The sequence below is a fragment of the Taudactylus pleione genome, unplaced genomic scaffold (assembly GCF_031769625.1).
Source record: "Taudactylus pleione unplaced genomic scaffold, aTauple2 ptg000918l, whole genome shotgun sequence".
NCBI classification, from domain to species: Eukaryota; Metazoa; Chordata; class Amphibia; order Anura; family Myobatrachidae; genus Taudactylus; species Taudactylus pleione.
This window is the reverse complement of record NW_028285319.1, coordinates 1,407,325-1,431,595: the sequence shown is the minus strand read 5'-3', so window position 1 is coordinate 1,431,595 and position 24,271 is coordinate 1,407,325. Positions and strand designations below refer to the sequence as shown.

The 24,271-nt window shown below is 41.8% G+C and overlaps 1 protein-coding gene across 3 annotated transcripts in view; it reads right to left on the bottom strand.

The window, feature by feature from the left end:
* Window positions 1-2,796: 2,796 nt before the first annotated feature.
* Window positions 2,797-24,271, bottom strand: part of PRKG1 (protein kinase cGMP-dependent 1) — a 1,225,781-nt gene continuing 1,204,306 nt past the window's right edge. For all 3 annotated transcript variants that reach the window (XM_088459635.1, XM_088459634.1, XM_088459636.1), the window contains 4 exons: window positions 23,571-23,693; window positions 21,789-21,851; window positions 15,730-15,796; window positions 2,797-12,177 (listed from right to left, as the gene is read on the bottom strand). In XM_088459635.1, coding sequence (XP_088315761.1) covers window positions 12,079-12,177; window positions 15,730-15,796; window positions 21,789-21,851; window positions 23,571-23,693 — 352 coding nt within the window. In that variant the 3' untranslated portion in view covers window positions 2,797-12,078. The remainder of the gene's footprint in view (window positions 12,178-15,729; window positions 15,797-21,788; window positions 21,852-23,570; window positions 23,694-24,271) is intronic.

Genomic DNA, 24,271 nt, shown 5'->3' with positions numbered 1-24,271 from the left:
AGCAGTTGCAGTGACACCTGTAATCCCTATGGGAGGGAGTAAGTACTGGGGAGGGGGGACTGAGTGGTGCATTTAAAGAACCAGATAGTGTATTAATGACTTTAATATAGATTAGATACACCTCCAGTGCTATATATATATATATATATATATATATATATATATATATATAAAAAGGAGGTGAGAAAAGGCTCTCTCTGGTGTAGTATTTTAGAAATATTTGAATTTTCAAGATAAGTATTTCAAGTACCTTCATCAATTAAAAAACAGGCACATCAGGAGTCTTAGTGTGGAGCCAGTGTGTACTCGTTCTCAAAAAGAATCCCAGAATCGACAGATAACTTTATCAAGTGTGCCCTCGGAATTCTGAAACAATCACTTTGGTTCCGCTCCTCCCCGTACATTCAATGGTGGAACCTCCTCACACCTCCTCTCGCCCTGCGGCTGCTGCATCCAAAACGGGGAGGAGCGGAACCAAAGTGATTGTTTCAGAATTCCGAGGGCACACTTGATAAAGTTATCTGTCGATTCTGGGATTCTTTTTGAGAACGAGTACACGCTGGCTCCACACTAAGACCCCTGATGAAGGTACTTGAAATACTTATGTTGAAAATTCAAATATTTCTAAAATGCTACACCAGAGAGCGCCTTTTCTCACCTCCTTTTTTAGATACTCTACTACTATTTGAGACGATACAGCAACAGTCTCTCAGGAGAAAATTGGCGGCAACCTGTCACACGGGGAGTGTATTTTTGGAAGAATTAATTTTAAAGGACTTAAACACAGATAATTCTTGGTGTAGCGCTATTAACAGTACCCTTGTTCTATATATATATATATATATATATATATATTTATATATATACAGTGTGTGTGTAGATATATATATATATATATATAGTGTGTGTGTGTGTATATATATATATATAGCTAGCTAGCACTGGAGGTGTATCTAATCTATTATAATGACCTTATTACACTATCTTTATACTATCTTGCTCTTTAAATATATCGTGACAGCGGGGCTGATTCAGCAGAGTGAGCAGATCGAGGCTTTCATGCAGATTCCCAATTTTTGGGAACCTGTGTATGCGCAGGAAGCATTCTGCGCAAGTGAAGAACGGGTCCTGCAAGATCACGTACAGGCACACCTATGACTCTGCCTGACTGACCGGCAAAGGCATCTGCAGAGCAGTGCAGAGGCGAGGACGGCCATCGGCCTGTTTTCATGGAAACGGGGGAATGTTGCCCTTGTTTTCCGTGATGGACGAGGCCAGGGTCACCATCCATGGATGCAGACTTCCTTGCCTCACAAGCCGGCCAGCCTGTGTCAGCTGATGCTTACCCACCTGGCTATTGCCGCACAACCAAACTCTAACTTGCCTCTGAGCGACGGGGATGATCTTACGCACCTGGCCCTGAGTACATGATCCCCCACTTCCACTTCAATAAAGTTTTGTTTTTTGTTTTATTCACGCTGCGCCATTGGAAGTGTAAAGAGGCTGTCAGAAGAGCCCCCGCGTATGAGGAGCAGTGCCAACAAGCCAGCCAGACCAGGGGAAGAGGACAGAAGGAGTCTCCTTCAAGGAGGTAAGTAATGAGACTTTTAATTTAGGGGATGATGTGTTTCTACATGTGGTGTACAAGTGATTAAATTTAGGCTAAATATAATCACTTGTACACAGGGGCGTCTTAAGAGAGGAGGGGGCCCATGTGCACTCACCGTGCGGGGCCCCCTCCTCTCTCCCCGGTGACCGGCAGCAAACTGACTCGGCTGGCCAACCACCGGAGCCTTAGTAGACTCCGGGCACTAGAGTGTGCCCAAATTCTACTGCGCATGCGCAGAACAACGGAAAAGACTGCGGCCACCATTTTCCCAGTTTTCTGCGCATGCGCAATAGACTCTGGACACACTCTAGTGCCCGGAGTCTACTGCGCATGCGCAGAACACCGGGACAATGGCCGCGGCGGCCATTTTCCGGTGTTCTGCGCAGCGTTGACACCTGACGCGGGACTACGGACAGGTGAGTTTAAAAAAAAAATGGGTGCAGTGTGTGCGGTGTGGGGCCCCCCTGGACCCGGGTGCCCGTGTGCCCCGCACACACTGCACCCATTATAGATACGCCCCTGCTTGTACAGTATGTCACATACTGAAACAAATTTGTTTTTTCTTCTTAATTCAGTTAAAGTGCACTAATACCACTAAGGCAGCTATTCTGAGTGTCCCCTTGCAAACATTAACATCACTGAGCCACATGCAGCTTCAGTTGGCTGGAAGAATCTGGGGGGGGGGTGCCTAATTTGACAGTCCCGCGCCCCACAATTTGTAATGGCAGCCCTCGGTGTAGCAATTTACCAGTTACCAGATTCTAATTTTGTTGTATGCCCAAGATTAATGTATATGATTAACCTCTATTATTACTATTATATTATTATGTTTATTCTTGTATATAGCCCCTTTTTGTGGAACCTGGTTCAGCTGCGCCATATGGTCCATGGTAAATCCGGCAATGGAAAATTTCTGTGGTGCTCCCCTTCCCTTGAAGCCCTAAGCTTGTGCTTATTTTGCTTAATGGTTAATCCAGCTCTGGTTACAGCCAATAGATGCAGCCGTGGCTGTTTATGTATCCATCTTTGACTCGGGCCCATAATCTCCAACACAAAAATCTGGTGTCTTGTGCATATTAAAGACGACCCATACCTTCCAAGCACTTAGTCTGCAAGCTTCTCATTGGTGCCAGTTTATATTCACCAACTCCATTGGCAGCGATATATATTAAATACCATGAGAAATATTCAAAAGTAATTGCTTTATTTGAACTCTATAAAGTATACAACAGGCACTCAGCAATACGGCTGCAGGAAAAATACAGAGCAAATCAAGAGCAATTCATTAAATAAAGAATATTATTCATCTACATCAAAAGAGTGCAACTGGTCAATAACCATTTGAGGACAGACGTGTTCAGACAAACAAAAGTAAAGTCACCTTTTTTTTTTAATTTGTTTTTATTTTTTTGAAGAATAATATTTCAGAGAAGACCTAAGTAAAATATACCCATAAATATACAAAATAACTAACCATTTAAAAATAGCAGAAAGTGGAATAAATAGGTAACTTCCAATGCAACCTTTCTGACTGAAAGGCCCCAAAAGCCTTCACATACACTCAGCCTTGTATCATGACTGTGTATTAAAAAAATAAGGAGCAATAGGAACGCACTTTAATCCTGCTTTCTAATTGTATTGACAGCTTGTGTAAAAAATGGATTGCATATACAAGAACTCATAGATAGCAAAGGTGCTGCTTTGCTAAGGGCTGTGGAAGGCGATTTATTACACTGTAATACAATTTACAGGGATATTCACTTTGATACAATGCTACATTGAAATTTGAAGGGTGGGTGTAGAGACATCACGGCAAACTCCACTGCGTATACCGTACCATATTATAACATGCGACAGTAGCACAAACATGCCACAAAACCTAATACCCGATGAATCACAATGGGTTATCGCAAAGTTGGCATCTTGTAATTAAAGACGGTGATATTTTTAGGAAGATCACTAAGCCTGAAATAAAACAGACATCTCCCTTTCAGCCAATAGTATTTCAGCAGTCCTACCCCCCCTCTTTCCCCAGGGCCCCCTCATTGCTTACAGTATCTCCAGCCTCAGTCCCCATCAGGATCCTCAGCAAGTCTAGTTTTTAACATTTTCTCCATCCATCCATCCATCCATCCACGACTGATGGATGTAACATTTGCCTGTCTATTGTGACACCTTGTTAGTTAGACACCTAAAGCTGGGTACATACTAGATGATTTATTTAAACGATTTGTCGATTTCCAACGGATCGGATAGACAAAACGTTCAAATCGTCCAGTGTGTACACATTACTGCGCTCTCACGCGGTGTCATCTGTCGCATCTTCAGCTCAATCTGATTATCTGACTGACGACCCCATGCATTAGGATGCGGCGGGGGAACGTCATATCGTGCGATAGTTCACCAGATCGTGTGGTGTGTACGTACTGCACGATATGTCGTTCCGCTGCATCTGCCCTCGGCCCAGGTACACAGGTCGTCTAGTGTGTACCCAGCTTTAGTTTAGGCAGGATTGATTTTGGCTGCTGCTAGAAGAGAGAGCATTGCTCCTCCTTGGAATAGGTAACTGGTGGGCCTCAAAAGGGGAGGATCTACAGCAGGGATGGGGAACCTCAGGCCTGGGGGCCGTATAAGGCCCCTGGAATCATTTGGTCTGGCCCTCTGAGTTTTTTCTGCTAGCCTCATCTGGCTAGCAGGGTGCCTAGAATGGCACCCTGCAGCCAGAATCTATGCAGCAGTGCTGCCTGTAACGTCCTTAGGATGCTTCAGATGGTCACACCACTGCCCTTACAGCTCCCCGGAGTGTCATGAGGATGCTCCAGGCATTGCTGTAATCACCGGTGATTGTGGCCCCGCCCCCGAGTGACGTCACAGGGAGGGGGCGTTGCCTGCACCAGGCCCGCGAATAATGTTATATATATCAAAATGACCCTTTGCAGATAAAAGGTTCCCCACCCATGATCTACAGAGAGTCACTTATGGGAAGGGAGACAATTGTATAAGTTTGTCCAAAAGCAAAAGAACTTCTAGTAATATTCATAAATATTAGTGTTAATGTGTCAGAAACTTGAAGTGTCACATGGGCTGAAAAATGCAAGTTCTTCGGCTAAAAGAAATTCAGCGGTAACACTCTGGAGATCCTTATGTCCCTTAGTATTTCCTGTCACACATGTTGCTTTTCTTTACATGAAACACTGTGGAATTTATTTATGATGGGCAAAATACTTTTTGAGAGATATAAAGTTCACATCCCTGCAAAGTGTCTGTTTATGGAGCAAGATGCTGCTGTTTGCAGTGGAGCAGATGTAGTCACTGACCAATGGGCTGAGTTTGGTGGAGTAAGATTATTTCTTACAAGCCTGTAGCAGGAATGCAGAGCCACCAGGTTTTGAGAAACAGTATAAAACTAAGGTGCAAGGACACATTTATACACGTTTCTACTTTGCAAAACTTATGCATCAACTATAAGCTGGAGCAGACTGATGCTTTTAACGGGATGCACCTTGGCAGAAAACTGCAAATAAGGAAGCACTGTGTTCTATGTAAAATAAGCTGTACGCACTAAAGTGCACTAAAGACAGGACTGAATACTGGAAAAGATGGATTTGTGTATAGGTGGTGGGGGGGGACATTTTCTAAACTGAGTAGTGTTTTAGCAGGAAGACTGGAACATTTTATTGAAAGGGGTGGTTCTAAAGCAATAGAAAAAAAATACTTTTCAGTTGACATTTACAATTTTGCACCATGTAAGGCCTTCAGTTTTTACGGTATTCTGCTACCTTAGGCATGCTCTGTTTGCAGAAGCATCTCCCGAGAGCATACAGTAGACATGCACCTTGATGTACACTCATCTGGCCATGTAGCCACACAAGGGTATATTGCATTTTGTGCTGTGTATCAATTGGTGCTGGTAAATGACCTTGTCTGTGTGTCTCAGCTCATGTGACACTACCCTAAGGCTGTGATCAGGATAAGAAAGATCCCACTGAGTAAGGTGTAGATTTACTAAAACTTCTAAAAAGGAAAAGTGGTGGTACTGTCCATAGCTACTAATAAGATTGCAGCTGTCACACTAATCTAGTTCGTATATGTCCATAGCAACTATGGTTGCTATAGGCAACACCTCCACTTTCTCTTTCCTGGAAGTTTTAGTACATTTACCCTTAAATGGAACTATGCAGCCAAAGATGGAAAAGTAGTGAGGCCAGTGGCTTTGTGCAAAGACTGCAGAAAATTCCCAATGTTAGAAATTCTGTTATAATAATATGGACATAATTGTACAAAATATTTATGAATCTTACAAGAAACAACTTTTCCAATTGTATTTCCAACCTGTATTTTAGGTTTAGTGAATGTTTCAGCAACAAGAACTAGATAGATGCTTTAAATGAACCCGCTATACACTTACACAATTGTTTGCCCTCCCGAAACTTAAGCCTGATCTTTATAAATGTGAGGCATGCATAAGCATTTATCTATAGATCTTTCACACAAGCCCGATTCTCCATGGTGTAATGTACCGGATATTGTGGGCATTACAAAGGTAAAAATTGCATAGTCATACAGGGGTTAAGTGGTTACACGTGACTATTTGGGTGGGAAGAGCAACTTTATCACAAGCTGCAATGTATTTACATTACCAGAGAACAATTAAAGTGGGTACACACCAGGCAGATCTCTCTGCCGACCCACAGAGCGGTCGATCAAGTAATCTATACACACTTGCCGATCAGCCGCTAGACGTGTTGGTGCTGACATCACAACTGGACGGGCATTTGATTTGCCCACCCAGCTGAGATGTTAATCACCGTCCCTGCAGTACACACACAGCAAGACAAGCCAATATATCTACAGATATATCGTCCATCTGCTGTGCGGAAGAGCAAATGCGACGTCATTCACAGACATATCAGGGGTATTCAGCTGCCGACCCACTCTCAGTATATCGGCCGTTCATCGCCCAGTGTGTGCCCTGCTTTGCAGTCAGTGACTTGGGGGTGGGTGCCTCTATAGACAGCTTAAGGGAGAAATTGATAAAACTAATGAAGACAAGTGGAGATATTGTCCATAGCAACCAGGTTCTAGATTCTAGATATCATTTTATAGAATTAAGTAGATACAGGATAGGTAGAACCTGATTGGTTGCTATGTGAACACTCCTCATGTGCTCTTTTGAAGGTTTGATAAACCTCCCCCTAAGTCTTAAACTGCATACACACGTAAAGATTTTCTGTCCAACCATCCAATCCGGTAAGGTATGAAAGCAAATGACAATCAGCAAGTCACTCCCAAATGCCGGAAAATGGACAAAAACTGATGTTTGAACAAATTGTTTAGATCAAACATTTAACAAACTTGTCTGACAAATATTTTTATCTGTTTTCTGGCATTTAGGAGCAAATTGCTGATCATCAGTTACTCCCATACATTACCAGATTTTCATTCCAACCAATCAACTAGTTGGATGGTTGGACAGAAAATCTTTACGTGTGTATGCGCCTTTAATGCCTATCAATGTAAGAGCAGAAAAATCACCTGAAGCAATAGCGAACACTCAGTTAGGAGTTTGCCATGGAAGGATAGGTCAGATTGGCGGGTAATCCCTATACACAGCATAATTACTGACTTCTCCTTCCGGGTTAGGAAGAATTTACTGGAGACTGGACTAGAATGCTGTACAGCAGATATTTATTGTAACGTCATAGTTCCTACGTGCACCTTAGCAAAACAGTAATACCTGTATACAGACTGATAGTATGCCATATATTCATTATTAGACCCGCGCATACATTTATACATTTCACAGAAATGATGCTGCATCTCATTAACAGACACACAGCTCCAGTACAATGAACAGAAATCATTAGAACAACGTCATTTCTGTATTTTATCAATATATAATAAAGGCGTAGAAATTGTCAGCAGGAAAAACATAGCAAGCTAAGAAAGGACGACATTCTGAGGTGTGTGTCTTAGCCATGCAGCATAACACCGAACGGTTATTAGAAGATGCCATGAGTTTAAGGCACTTGTAACAATGCCGAAATCATCAGGTTTGGAGGTTCAGGACGATGGGAGCAATGAGTGGACAAGGTACAGCCACTCACTAATACTGACAATAATTTTAGTCCACCAGTACCTAATAAAACACTGCACGCTACAAATAAGAAAATGATGAGAGAATGGCATGGGTGACTGCTTAAAAAGAACGACTCTGCATATCTTACAAAATATTAACACAAAAATATCTATAGTCACACCAATACTGTATTAGCCAGTAGTCCTACTGTAAAGTATGAGAATAGCTAATGCATTGTAATGAGTACGTATACAATCCAATCCAGACATGCTTGGAACACAGAAAATAGATGTCTCACAGTCAGAGAATGATAATGTACCTTCTATGAATAACCAAAATGACCTGTAAAATATTACTATGATATACTGTCAATGTTGTCACATAGTTTATAATAGTGTGTATGTCACCAATGAGTTTTCTATGTATAGTATTTCATATTGCCTACCCCATAGCCCCCTTTATACAGTTGTTTTAATATGATCATCTACATTTTGATGCTAAGCTACTGTATGGGTAAAATCTGTGTAAAAATTAAAGTGCTCACAATTTTTAACTCAGACATGATCACTAGGCATAACACTGATGAGTAATATGAGTAATGAGGGGAAATATGTTCTAGCCCAGTGGTTCCCAAACTGTGTGCCCTGGCACCCTGGGGTGCCTCAGGGCACTTTGCAAGAGTGTCTCACTTTGGTGGTCCAGTACCAAATAAACTTATATTTTGTCAGTGTGATAGGCAAAACCACCACATAAGTGACATATAATCACAGTTTACTTAATTTAATTTTTGCTGAATTACTCAGTAAGAAACTTTTGGCCCAGGGGTGCCTTGGAAAAAATGCTGATACTCTAGGGCGCCGTGATTCGTAAAAGTTTGGGAACCACTGTTTGTACCTTTTCCTCCAGCCACTAGAGGGAGCTGCAAGGCAAGTCTATCGCGACATGAAAAGAGTTGCATGAAAATGTTTGTCCTGAAACTTAACATTTAACCTAAATATTTAGGCTGTGCCAGTAATAAAGCACATTAAATCTGCTTTGTAAAGATTAAAAAATCTACAGTAAAATGGTGCTCCAGTCTTTGGATAGATTACAGTGGGAGGATTTCAAAGGAAGAGTGCTCTAGAACTAAACTAGGGGCAACTGTACCCACAAATCATTAGATTATCATTTATGCCGTTCTACCTTAACAATCATCATATGCCACATTGATTAAAAAAAGTACCTATCCCCTTCAACAGAGGTAGTTACAGTATATATACAGTATATGTAGATTTGCCTGTTTATGTTCTTATTAGATATATGATGCTTCAAGACCAAACAATATCTTTTCTGCAGGGCATTTACAGACTGACCTCTTATCTTTGCACTGGACATGTGTATAATTAGACACGTGACACCTTTCTATGTTACTTTGTATACATTTGGAATAATACACATGCACTGTCAGCGTTTCCGCTTATAGTATTGTTATTATCTTGCTCTCACCTTGGTTTATTGCTACGTAGTGACTCTGTACAGTTGGGTTACATATAACTTTAGGTGGCCAAGAGTAAAACAGAAGTGATTCATGTTACAAATCTGTGATGTCATACTATTCTATTTGGTTGTTTGTCATTATTTAACAGACAAAATAATAAATCACAGAGTGATTGGTACAGTACATTACTGGAATCCACTGTTATTTAGCTATTTTATGGGCACTTGCTCTAAAACAGATCTATATTGCCTTAACTAATGGAAACAAGCCAGGCGTTTCACTTATTATTATAGATTTGAGCTTTGGGATACTCGATAAAAATGCGTTTCATACATTTAAGGATTGCTGATTGAGCTGTACACATGTATCAGAGATCAAGTATATACATAGCACCTATAAAAAAGTGAAAAGAGCTTATCTGACACAGACTGATATCATTTAGGAGGACATGTATTACAAGATCCTCAACCTCATTTAAAAATGCCCTTTTTTAGTGTGTGCATCACAAATCACTACCCCCAAGAGTGAAAATAGACTGCTGTCTGTAAGTTAAGAGGTTTACTTTTGAGAACTAAATTATGTCCTTCACAAGATCACCAGGTACTTTGCTATAATGCTTCTTAAAGGGACACTATCATCAAAATGGTATGTCATATATATTTATAAATAATACTATGAAAGATACAATAAACCCAATATATAATAAAGTGTGTGTGTGTAATATGTAGTATGAGCCTTGGCACGGGCCACCCCTCCAATTGCTCTCACTGCTAGAGCAACAGGACAGATCATATCATAGCCAGGGAGAGGTAAGTATGGGGGTGGGAAGGATCAAGAGACTGGGGCAGGACAGAGCAGCAGACAAAAAGTGAGGCAGGGCAGGACAGAGTTACAGACATAGAGGGGGAAAGACAGTGCAGGGGACGGGACAGGGTGGAGCAGCAGACAGAAAGGTGGTGGGCTAGGACCTAGTGAGGGTAGGATGGGGAAGCGGACAGAGAGGGGGCAGGGCAAAGCCGGGCAGGGTGGAGCAGCAGGCAGAAAGAGGTGACTCAGCATATATTGAGTATATATGTAAAAATTTATTTATTTTTAGTCTTTTATATGTAGCACCAACAACAGGACAACAGCCTATATTGAAAAATATAAAACTGAAAACATTTCCAGTTTTTCATGATAGTGACCCTTCAATTTTGGGATTTTTTTTAATCCTCAGCAAACCACTGAGCACATTGGGATCTGCAGTGTACTAACTAGGAATTGTATTTGTTCTCCTTTACAATCTCTATAAATATCCCAATGTCACATTTTTTTTAATCCATGATTACGTGAAAACCTTTTGTACTTCCTGCTAGAGCACAAATGTAAGGTACAGCTCCTAACTAACTACATTCAGAACGGTAGATGAAGATGAACGAATGAATTGATACCCTTCATTATCGCTACCAACAGCAAATGCAACAGTTGTGCTTTTTATTATTAGAATTTTTAAAAATCTAACAAAAGAGAGAGGTTAACATTCAGTCCGGTCATGAACACAAGTAAAAAACACAGCTTCAAGAATTGGTTTGACATGAACATATAATGACCAAATGTTTGTGGTCCTCACAATGAGTAGAATGTAACCAAAATAATTTTCATTACTTGGGAAAACTTGTACCATACAGTTATCACAGTGAACCCAGAGCCACCAAGAGGGGGGGAGGGGGTACAAATACCTGGGCCCAGGCCTGCCTTGGAGACCCATTGCATTGGCTCACTATAACAGGGGTGGCTGGGCCCCAGAGCAATACGGGGCCAAAGCTCTGGTCCCATCCAACCTGGGGAGGTACAGAGCCAGATCAAAAGGACAGGTGACTGCGTAGACCAACGACAGAGAGTTTACAGCCTCCTATTGGCCCACACGATCATACACCCTCAGTACGCATGTGGTGGATTGGCTGAGAAATTGCTGCATCTGGGCCGTAACCCCCTCTCGGGTGTCCTGGGTGTACCCATTGCCTACAACACAGAGGTGGCAGACTGTTTGTGGGTTGAACCAACATTTAGAATACAGCAAGTTGGTTTACTAGGAACTGGTGATGTCAATGAGGCACAGAGTACCTCATGCCTCAGAGATGTCACTAGCTACTGCTAATTCAATTGGCCGCATTCTCATGAATATTGGCTTAGCCAGAAAAATGTCTGTCTCCATTGGCGTGTGGCTGATGGGTGCAAGTTAATAAATTTGTCACATTTTTCTTTCTTGAAAGAAAAGAAAGGATAGTTTTCAGCAGGACACATCTAGGGTAAAACATTATATTTTCCACTCTTATCTACTCTGACCTGCAGTAAGTCATTGATTTACTTACAGTACTTTAAAGGAGGCACATGCAACTGTGCCTCTAGAGCTGCTGCTGACTTACTACTCCCATCGGCCCCAGTAGGACAAAGGATGGTGAGAGCTGTAATACCAGGGCTAGAGAGGCAGCGTTACACATTACTCTTCTAAAGACTGAGGCATCCCGGCCATCCATGGACGGTTGAACCAAAATAAATTATTCCATCCTATGGACAGTGCTAGCTACAAAATATGTACAGTTTTCATACATTTTACACTATACTGTTCCAAAGGTAAATTGTGATCTCTGCAATAATAGAAAGCATATTTATTTTTATTTTTTTGAATGAGAGGCTTTGCTTCAGGACCACCATGTCAACTGCTATATTAAAGGTCAAAACAAAATATGTTAAAGAGGGTTATTGTGAACTAAGCAATAAGTCCTAATGCCACTGTAGTTACTATAGCAGCATCAATCAAGGCATCATGGTGACCCCGAGCATTAATCTTCCCTAGTTCCTTCATTTGTTCTCTTGCAGCCATGTTTCAGGAAAGCTGTCTTCAGCAAGGCAGAAGCAGGTAAGAAAAATGCATTAAAAGTCAATGTCCCATCCTGAGTTGTCATCAGGTGGAGGATCCTCATTGTCTTCTGGAAAACTGTCAAAATTGCTTGTGTCTGTCGGTGATGCAACCTGCAAAACAATAGGTGAATTATTCTGTGAGATGCCGGATAAAATGAATCAAATCAGAATCTTGATTCAGCTGAGATTGTACTACTCATGTTAGCATTACTATTACTGATTACAGATGCATTCTGTGGAACGGTTTGAGCAGTGCAGGGTTTATGTAGCCAATTGTAATGAGGATTATTATTATTTTTTTTTTATTACATCAATGTTTAATGTCAGTTTTTGACAGCATAGTTGGTGTAATGGCTAGCATTACCGCCTCACAGCACTGAAGTCTTCAGTTTGTTTCCCGCCAAGACCCAAATTGTGTGGGGTTTGTATGTTCTCCTAGTGTTTATGTGGGTTTCATTTGGGTATTCCTGTTCGTCCTACAATCCCAAAACATACTGGTAGGTTGGATTCTAAACCTTACTGTGTACAGTAAGTGTGTGTACATGTGGTATGGAAAAGAGAGTGCAAGCTCCACCAGGGAATGGACTGAGGGCCTAATTGAGACCCGCTCGCGAGCGCTCGCAAGCGGGTCGATGTTGGGCCAGTGTGCATGCTCACGACGGAGGCGGCTCCGTCATGCGCGAGACCCGGATAGCGACGGGCAAGCCGTCGCTCTGGGTCTCGCTACAAAGGGGGCGTGCTGTCGATGGTGAGTGACAGCAGACAGCACGCCCCCTTTGGTGGGCGTGCTGGGGGCATGGCTGCACGGACGGAGGCGTTCCCATGGGAATGCCTACTGTCTGGGGCCGACCCCACTGACATCACAAGTGATGTCAGTGGGAGTGCTCTCGGCTCTGATAGAGCCGAAAGCACTCCAGGGCTTGCGGCCACGAGACCCTACCACAAGGGTCTCGTCGCAAGCCCGATGGTCGTGATGGTCTTGACCATCGCGACCATCTTCCTGGCCGCTCGCTATAGCTATGGGTGGTCACCCACAGCTATGCGAGCGGCCAGGAGGACGCTCTAAAAAAAGAGAAGGACGGCCCTGATTCAGAGCGAGCGCTCTGTCAGAGCGTCCGGCTCTGAATCAGGGCCTGAATGTCTAAATAGTAACTGTAAAGTGCAGCATAATATGTGCGCTATATAAAAAACTGGTAATAAATAAATATTTACAGTACCTTTTGGGTCTTTTTTATCACATTATGTGCTTTTATGTTTAGTGATGTTAGTTTTGAAATTTTTAAAATAACAGACAAAATGTATCCTACTGTACTGAATATAATATGTACAGTTATAAAACAGTCAGACATAAGGAAAGTATAAGTACATGTCCAAGGCTTGTGTAAGTGTGTTTATACTATAATACCCCACTAGGAATCTCCACACCTGGTTACATCAGGTTGCACTATTATCTCACCTTTATCTTTTTGGGAGTAACCATTGACTACATGCAAGTTTGGCAAGTTGGAAAACCAATCGTGCATTCATCTCCCCATCCATCTTTACTATGTAATGATGGCTCATGATTACTGTGTAATCACAGCCACCATCAGACATCGGTGTGAGTTTCACCAAAGTGTATTTTTGCACCAACAGGTGAATGAACTACTTAATATGGACCAAAGTAATTCACCATCTCTCACGCAGGACACACTGTATGGTGGTTTTATGCTTTTTTTCATTTCAGGTACCACACTGCAATAAAACTAGGGGAGACCTTGACCTCAGTTATTACTACACTGGGGTTTTCATGGCCTCCGCAAGCCCCCTCCCCTCTTTCTGTATTGCCATTTACAGGAAAGCCATAGGGCTCAGAGGGCAAATCTACAGCAAATGCTCATAAATTTTGCAGTCTGTATGATCAAAATGAAATCCTAATGATCACATTAGGCCAGTGGTAGCCAACCCTGATCCTCAAGAGCTACCAACGGTGCATGTTTTGAAGGTCTGCTCACAGAATCACAAGTGATATAATTAGCTTCACCTGTGGAACTTTTCAAATGTGTTAGTTAGTAATGAATACACCTGTGCACCTGCTAGGTGGTCTGGAAAACGTGAACTGTTGGTAGCTCACGAGGACCGAGGTTGGCTACCCCTGCATTAGGCTATGCACACTATGAACATGGGCCACACTGACTGACTAAGAGTGGAACGCAAAAAGGACCGAATCCTGATACAAGTGAGAGTTCCAAAAATATGATATAGGATAATGAACAGTGTGTTAAAATTAGAGATGAGCGAATCGGTTTTGCTGAAGACCAAACACAACCTAACTTTGGGGTTCCGGAAAAAACAGAGTCCTGGCTCGGTCCACTTTGGGGTTCCTGTAGAACCGAGTTCCAACTGGGATCTTCTCGTTAAGTTCGGAATCCAGATCTAAAACCTGATATTGCATGTTTTGGATTGCATTTGAGTCCCTCCATTATGATTTGAAGTGCTGTGAGGTGGTCAAAATGGACTGGAAATTAATGTTATTGATGTTAGTAAAACTATAGTAATAAAAACCAGGTCCAAGTTGCATTATTTTAGCTGTTTTTATAAATTTTTAAAATAACCAAAACCAGATCCGATTCAAAACACTTGAGTGTGATTTTGCCAAAACCAAAACACAAGTATGATTTAGAACCAAAACACGGGGGTCTGTACACATCTGTAGTAGAAATGTACTTGCAGTAGCAGAGTAGCCTTAAGACGTTTAGAAAATGAACCCGAGTGGCATGTTTTGCTGTGAACGTATCATCAGTAAATAAACATTCAGTACTGTCGTCTAGATCCACTCTAGGCCCAGTCTGTTTTGCTATTCCAGTACCATGTATAACTACTGTAAGGATAACTAATGTATCTCATGGAGACCACTCTGGCCATTACATTGATCAAATCAAACTGTGTGAAACCTATCACTGGAAACCAAGCCTCAGCATGATGATGATGATGTCACCAGATGTATAACATCCATCCTGATCACCCCAAAGAATTCCAACCAAGCTACTATTATACTAAATGAGCACTCTTTCCATTGGTCCCATTACTGTATATTGCTGCACAACATAAGTATACTGAGCCAGTGTGTTAAAACATGGCTAAAAGAATCACTTCAGAATTAACTTTTGAGGGCACTCCCCATAAAGAACAGAACTAGAGCTCTACATTACCTTCTGCTGTATTTGTTTCAATTAAGCAAACACAGAGCCTTTTAGATCTCTCTTTATGGAGTTCGGCCTATTCTGTGCCCAGCAGACATGTCTAATAGGAATGATGCGCAAAATATGTCTTCATAACATTCACAGGTCACATCCTTTTAGTCTTAGGGGGTCCACACATCAACATTCAATCAGGCCAATTCTGCCTTTTGCCGATGATTTTAAAAAAAAAAAAAAAAAGAGTCGATGTATGGGATTGACCGATCACCAATTCCAACCAAAATTTACCAGAATTGGTGAATTAAGATTTCCAACATTTTAGATTTTGTCGATTGTTTTACAAAATAATCATCAAAATGCAAAATTGGGCCAATTAATTGTTGATGTATGGGCCCCATAAGTTACAAGTCAACAGGCTGAAGTGGGTGTGTTGCACAATGTTTAGAACATAGGAGGGGAGATAAATGGTGGATAAGATACTTACACTTGGTATTATAGGAGGTGTCAGAGTACCTTTTCTTAAACCTTCCCAATTAAAGCCTTCAAACCATCTAAAAGACATGAAAAGATATATAAATTCCACTTGCCATTGATGCACCATACTTGTTTGTGTGTTCTATGATGATTTATTCTGTCCATGGTCAGATCATTTCACTCCTCCCATAGGACCCCTGGTGTTTTCCGTCTGCTTGTGTAACAGTCTGAGAACTGTTCCAGGCAGGTGAAGTGTTTTATACCACTCAGGACAAACACAGCCTGGAAAGTGACAGTTAGGATCTGATTGGATGGTACTTTATCACTCTCCACTTTATCTTTCTCCAAGACTTAGTACATCTCCCCCAAAGTTTCTTCTGTTCTGTTTAAGAAACATGCTTGTACATATATGCAGAACAGTTTCCGCACTGGAATGCTTATGGTGTGTACGGGTGTGCTCTCCACACCCTGGCATAGGATGAAATAGTGGTCATAACTTATCCCCTACAGTAAAATATAATAAGGAGGTACAAGACAATACAAAAGGTTGTGTTGTTTCATAGTAAACTTTCAAAAAGACCCGTGTGACAAGTGACATCACTGGCCGCCAGTGTACACCAGTGGTTCTCAAACTCAACCTCCAAGTTTCCTAACAGGTCATGTTTTTAAGATTTCTGTCTGTGGAATCAGGTGAGATAATTATTGACCCGGCAAAATAGATTAACTCACTTGTGTATGGTTAAAGGAATCCACAAAACATGACCTGTCGGTGGTACATGAGGACTGGAGTTGAGAACCGCTGCTGTACTCTAAGCCAGTGTTTCCCAAACTCATTCCTCAGGGAGCACTAACAGTGCATGTTTTCATGTCTCCTCACAGAATCACAAGTGAAATAATTAGCTCCAACTGTGGATCTTTTAAAATGTGTCAGACAGTAATGAATACAGCAAGAAAAAAACAAAAGACAACCTGGCGCTTAATCTAGTTTGCAACAACCTTCCCTTTATCCAGTTGTTGCTGCAGCTTCCTGTTGGAGGTAATTGCCACCCCTCTCAGACCAAAACAAAATAGAAAAACAATAGATTCTGTCTGAGGAAGCCGCTGAGACTCATACAGAGGCGGGAAATGCGTTACAACTCCCAATTTTTGCTCCACATTCTATGCAGTGATAAGACGCTCTGCCTAACCGCTCTGCTGCTGCTGGAGAAAAAAACTGCACAAAGAACTATTAGAGAGTATAACCACCTGGCTGGTCCACATGTAACATATTAAGAGGTCTATTTACTAAGCAGTGTTAGGAGACAGAGTGAAAAGTGATAAGGTACCAGCCAATCAGCTCCCAACTGTCATTTTTCAAACACAGCCTGTGAGATGACAGTTGGGAGCTGATTGGCTGGCACCTTATCACTTTTCACTCTGTCTCCTAACACCACTTATGGTGCGTACACACTGGGCGATAAAGTGGACGACATAACGATATCGTTATCGTTCAGTCGTCCACTTTATCGTCCATTTTTAACACCAAAAAGATGAACGATGACGACGACGCGCGTTCCCGCGGGTCGTTCGTCATCATCGTTCATCGGGCTGACATGCAGGCCAACCTGACGATCTCGTCAGGTTGCTGCATGTCAGGGAATGGGGGAGAGAGCCCGGCGCTGAACAATATCGTTAATGATATCGTTCAGCGGCTGTGCTCAATGTCATGAACGACATTGAGCACAGCCTGCCGGGGACACACTACACGATATCGCTCAGGGAGCATATCGTGTAGTGTGTACCCACTATAAGTAAATAGACTCTTTAAGGGGTCTATTCACTAAGCAGTGTTAGGAGACAGAGTGAAAAGTGATAAGAAAGTGATAAGGTGCCAGCCAATCAGCTCCCAACTGTCATCTCACAGGCTGTGTTTGAAAAATGACAGTTGGGAGATGATTGGCTGGCACCTTATAACTTTCTTATCACTTTTCACTCTGTCTGCTAACACTGCTTAGTAAATAGACCCATAAATATTCAAAGTGACAGGAGGACTGTGAAACTATCCCATAGGAGTGGCTTTTAACCGCAAAGTGGACTTCTAGATAGGACCACCCTCACTGAATATATGTGCATATGCTTAACAGATACCCATTACTGGGGGAGTAAGGGAACTGCCAACTACCCTGGAAAAAGTGGGGTGGATATTTACAATTCTGTTGATACTTGTGTGAACACTAAATAACTTGTATACGATCCCCTGACTGATGATTGTACCACAGAGTAAAACAGGGGAGCAAGAGTATTGTTAATGTTCTGTAAAGGTGGTTAATATAACAGCCAAATATTCTGACATCTTTTTAATGCTTCACATGTGATTCCCCCACTGAAGTGTGTGGAATATCATCCAATTGTGGGGAGAAAGTGGGACTTCATACGGTCCTATAGGAGAGGACTCATAACTATTCAGCAGGTGGGGATCTGTTCATGATTTATACGGGATAAAAGGATCAACAATTTTCTGGAAATCAGCATAACAGCAACAGATTGTGTTTATAATTCCACCAACAAGTGTATAGTAACATTGTTACTAATGCTGGCCATACACGCTACAATTATCGGGGCGATCCGCAGGATATCGGCGGATCGCCCCGATAATTGTAGCGTGTGGGGGGGCGACCGAGGGTTAAATATTGCTCGGTCGGGCATGCCGGATTGTCCAGCATGCCCGTCCGATGCGATATTTCCCGGTAAACTGTCGGCCGCATTGGGCAGTGTATGCCCAGACAAACACTTCCTGTGTTCCTTCCTACGGAAGGAACAGGGAAATGTCTCCTCCCCCGGGGACGGAGCGCGGATGTCGGGCTGATACACTGTGTATGCCCAGCATAAGGAGTGTGGAGCATTATACAAATAGAATTTTTTAAAGCTATGCGATTGATTCTTTGGCATTAAGAACATTAATAAGTTATAATACAGCAATTGTTCTATTTCAAATGAGGCAAGAGGCAATTCAGCCAGATTTGTGTAATTTTACATATTCTTATTATCTTTTAGTGGTGTGTATTTTAATTGGTATATGAGCATTTATGGCCATAGTTTTACATAATAATAAAATGTATTTTATATGATTACAATTGTGTGATCGATCCATCCAATTGGCAGCACTCCCATGCACTGTTAGTGCTCTCTGAGGAATGAGTTTGGGAAACACTTGTCTAAGCCATCACTACTTGCACGTATAATGATATTTTACAGGAGCTTTTACATATATTCATGTCATTTGTGTAATTGTACTGCACATCTTTAGAATACTACAAACATTTGTACTAAAGTCCTAAAGATGCAGTCGAAAATTATTATGAAGAAACTCTTTAACTATTTGTAGACATTTAAGTATAATTCATCCTTAGTTTAACCTTTCCACATTAGCATGTCAATTATAATAAAAAAATAAATATAAAAATATTAAGTATATGCTGAGTAAAATGTGTGAATGTCACATCTACACTGGCATACTCTAGCTGTTGTGCAACATTTGCTCACTAGAGGGCAGTATTTTCTATGGTAGTTTTTGTCATACATGACCATTATTAAGCATTTAATCATTTTCAGTGAAGTGTTGGGAAGATTAATCACTGTGACCTGGAGATGCAATAAAAGCCAGGCACATAGCACATGTTAAACTAAAACCTTTTATTGAACTTTTCGGTAATTCATAAGTAAATGTTAAGAAAATTGCAAGACAAATCCCCTCTGACCCCCTTTCACGGTAGGTTCATTAATTAAACTGGCATCAATGGGATGCTAGCACAGCAGGAATGATTCAGTTAGTCGAGTAGAGAAAGGTGTGCTGTAGTTTTATAACAATTAGAAATAGAGCTAACAATGAATAAAATAAATGTAGTTTCATTAAAGCATATACAATTTCCACTAAAGGTATTGCATGTCTGAACTATTTAAGGAATATTACAAAGTGTAATGTCCTGGGAACATCATATTTGTTTGTGTGTCTTTGTAACTGAGGTCAGACGAGCCCTGAGATAAAATAAATTTCCACAGCGTATATAATTTACGTTACACAAGTCAGAAAGATAAGAATCATTTTGCCAACATCTTTCTGTCTAGAAAAGTCATTCTTGGCACAAAATCATCAAAATAACATTTCATCTGCTCTCCTGGGTGCACAGGGAAAGAGCATACGTCCGCACTACAGACAAATGAACGTAATTTCCCCTGCATCTTACGGCTGTCATGTTTTCCTACAAGGAAAATGTTTATCTTGTTATACCTCCCTATAATTCACTATTTAATGGGTTATAAGTTATGATACCAGAGGTCCTTCTTGTTGGGTGGTAGCGGCTTTTAAGTCAACTGTCAGATCTTCTCACAGCTATACATTGACAGATTTTTGTTTTTAAGGTTTCAAATGACTCCCAGTGGCTTCTGTAATGTGTAGTAATGGTATTTTTTAGGGAGACGAACATTCATTACAAGTTCACCCTGTACGCGCGGTCTCTGTAGTCATGTCAATGTTTTTAAAGGATACTGTCATAAAATATGATGCCACATTGGGGCCTACTCATCATTCTGAATAGGTCCATTATACAGTACTTTGCAGACACAGTAGCTTCTGTATGTTTTTAGTAAGGACCCATTTCAGCATTGCTGCAACACAGAAGATCTCTCCTGCGCACAGCACAGTCCCGTTGTGCCTCACATCCTGCTACAGTAGTATGGGGATCTAAATTCAGCACCAGTTTTCAGAGTTTGATTGTGGGACCAGGGTGGCAGTACGGGACCACAAGCGCTGGGGAGTACAGCACTGCCCAGAGCCACACTGCAGGGTGCATGCCAGGAGCTAGCCAGATTTAGGGGCCGTGGGGAAGTGACGGTGCTGCCCACAGAGCCCTTCTCTCTGAGCCATGGCACCACTTGCACACCCATAGTTATGGCCCTGCCTGCACGTATATTCTAACCTGCCATTAAAAACAATAAAATGTTATGTTTGCCTTTGCTTCGCTAAACAATGCAAATGTACAAATCCACTTGGATTCATATTAGTAGAATTATGTACTGATATTTTTCACACTTTGCAAATGCCCGCAGCAGCCACCGAGAGGGAGTCACCACTGGAGATTTGCACTTGACCACAAATCGGATGCAAATGATGTGCAATCACACCCTGTAGCAGGTGTAATAGATACGCTTCATCACAGACGTACATGTGCCGACTTGCTGGGCTGCATATTGCTGAACACGTTCTTATGATCTTTGCCTATGGGAGATTGCCCCTTCCAACTCTCTGGTCACACTGTAAGGTTTGATATATGCTAAATGCACAGCAGGTCTGCACAGCTGCATATCCGGTCATTCATTTTCTGAGCATGCTCAGTGTAAACTCCCACAAGTAACGCTATGCAAACTGGCAGACTATTTACTCTGCACTGGGCTCTCTGAAGTCTTTCAAAGCTTTTTTGAGTGATGAGAGGTTAATATGTACATTTATTTTAGACCGTTGTCCCACTTTAATGTGATTTATTTCTTTAAACAACAATTATTTCTGATTAATCAACTCACACTAACCCTGGGGACTTTCACATCACTGAAAGCAGCCTCCCCACGTATTGTAGTGGGACTTTCTAATTAGAGAGCTCTACGGATTTCAATTAAACACACACCCTTGCCCATTGGCTGTTCAATGTTACAAATGAATTTGAGTGTGCTCTTTGTTTCTTTATACCTTGTGCTGTGTTGCTGCTGCTCCTACATGTTAGTAATAGGCTGACAATATCCGTCACACTCCCGGCTTGTCACTGACCCAGAGAAGCCAGCAGCATCCCAGGCAGTGCTAGACTCTGACATCACCCTCCTCCGCTTGCCAACACCCTACTTGCTCCACACAAGATAAGAATTGTGTGTGAGGAGCATACTGAGGGCTGAGGGCTGATCAGTACTGTTTCTTAGGCCCTGATAGAATGTCAGCAACACCTGGGTAATACAGACATCTCAAGACTCGCCACCGTCCTGCTAGATATGTGACAGCTACATACATGGGAACAATCTAGTCTCTGGCATTTAATATTCACTTACTTGTGCTTTTGGATGTCTTTCACTCCATTTTTCAAGTTTCCTAACCTTTCTGAGGGATTGTCCCTGTTAGGGGAAAATAAATCTTAAATGAGCTATCAGAATGCAGCCTCTTTTCTTGTCTTATGTAATATTATAGCAGTAATACAAATGTATACTTATTCTGGAAGATACAATTATGTGACTTTATTTAAAAACAACAAGATAATCTTTCTGTTCAGCACTTCATTTTATATTTGTAGTTCTCTGTAGTACAGTATCAGCGAAGCTGACCAGTGGGAAGCTTATCTTAAGCCCCAGTGCAGTGAACAACTACTAGATTAAGACAAGAGAAAAACAGTTGTTCCCCTGGCATTAAACTGTCCAATTGAAACTTGTTCCTCTAATTAAACTAAAGGTATTACATATAATGAAAGAAAATGGTGTCAATGGTATTTTAATTCAAGGGCAAAATATAGATTTTTCAAAGACTGACAGTGGTATTGTGGCCAGTGAACTGTTTTGTAGTAGCAGTGGCTCACCATAAGAGGGCAGCACACACTAGCAAATAAAGCAGATGCAAAACCTGAATTTTACGCTTTCCAGGAAAGAATCACTAAAAATGTATTTTCCTACACAAATGTGTATGTCTTGAATAAACCAATAAAAAGGAGCAAGATCCATACTTATGGTTTCATATTGGCTTCAGCCGGTAAGTAGTGAGATGAAGCACAGAGCCCCAATCCATAATTAATTTACGAAGTAACACCAAGTTATTGAAGGATATTGAATTCCCATCAGTGATACCCTTTTCACAATACAAGCAATAACCTGAGTTACTGCACGTGACTGCACAGCAATCCGAGTCACTGTGCAGTATGAAAGGGCCAGGTTGAAATATGCCGGCATTTCCACCCTGGTAACGAGCAGGGTACACGAGTGCAGTGTGAACAGGTCCCGTTCACAGCATAGTAAGAGCCGGCACTTGGAGATGATCTCATCTGATTGGTTGCTATTGTCAACATCTCCACTTGTCTGTTTTAGACGCTTTAGTAAATCTACCCCAAAGTATTTTGTAATGTAAAAAAACTGTTATGATAATCATGACTATCAAACAATCGTATCAACCCCTTTAGACAGGATGCAGCAAGATTGTCGACGATCATGATGTCAACAGTCTCTATGGGGATACTAGAATGTCAGGCGCCGTTATCGCCACACACTTGTAATGCTGCTAAACACATTGCCATCATGTTTAAATGTTATGATGCCGTCCCCTTTAAAATGTAGTTACCAGAATTGCAGGATTCTGGCATTCAGATCGCCATTGCCGGAATCCCGACACTTAGCATAATATCGGCGCCGACATCTCGACCGCCAGAATCCCAAAGGTAAGTAGCAGGGTTAGGGAGAGGGTTAAGGGTTAGGCACGAGGGGGAGGGTTAGGGTTAGGCAGTGAGGGGGAGGGTTATGTTTAGGGTGCGGGGAGGGGTGAGGTTAGGTTCAGACGCTAGGGGGGGATGTTCGGTTTAGGCACCAGGGAGGGTTAGGGGTTAGGGTTACTTACCTAGAGCCATCGGGATTGTAACCTGGTTGGGATGCCGGCGTCGGGATTCTGACTGCCGGGATTCCATGTGCTGGCATCCCATACCCATCCCGTGTCACAATAATGACGCCCGCATTTCAGTGTCCCCATAACAATTGTCTACATTATAACTGTCGACCAATTGTCTTGATCCTGTGTTTGACAGACAATTTTCTATGAAATGTATTTCTTATGTCTGGATTAGGTGCTGAGATTCTCACCTGCATAGTTTTTTAATTAGATTAGCAGCATTTTTGGTAATCTTCTTTGGAAACTCAATCATGTCGATTCCTCTCAGTATTATGTTATAAGTCTTCATAGGGTCTGGACCTGAGAATGGGGGGCTGCGAGAGAAATTGATACAATTAACGCAAATTAAAAACCCATCACATTTATTAATTAATAAATCCAAAAACATATAGGGCCTGATTCAGAGCCGGACGCAATTAGCGCTCGCTCGTCCAGAAAATAGGGGTGGCTATTCAAATGAACCGTTCGCTCTTTGCGGTCTGTTCACGCCTCTAGGTCTGAACGAGCGAACATAACTTGCGGACGTTTTTTGGAAATCTACGCCCCCTGGCCGCTCGCATCCTACGTCATGTCCGCTATTTATTAGATTAATCGAGTACATCGACCAGGGTATGAACTGCTCGCTATTCTTGTGGTTGGTTTTTGCTACCACAATTTTGCGAGCAGTTCTGGCTATAAAATAACCCAGTGACATGGTCAATGACGCTGCTGTATTAATTATGCACACCCTTAAAATGCCCGTTTTGAGCTTTAAGCACGCCTGCGTTCGGATCTCCACTCCCCGTTTTCAAGCACCTTCCCCTGTTACCACCCACATACGCCTCATTCTGTCACTCAAAATAGCAGGCATTCGCTATTTTGCGAGCACACGATTTTCGGCCACACTGACTGG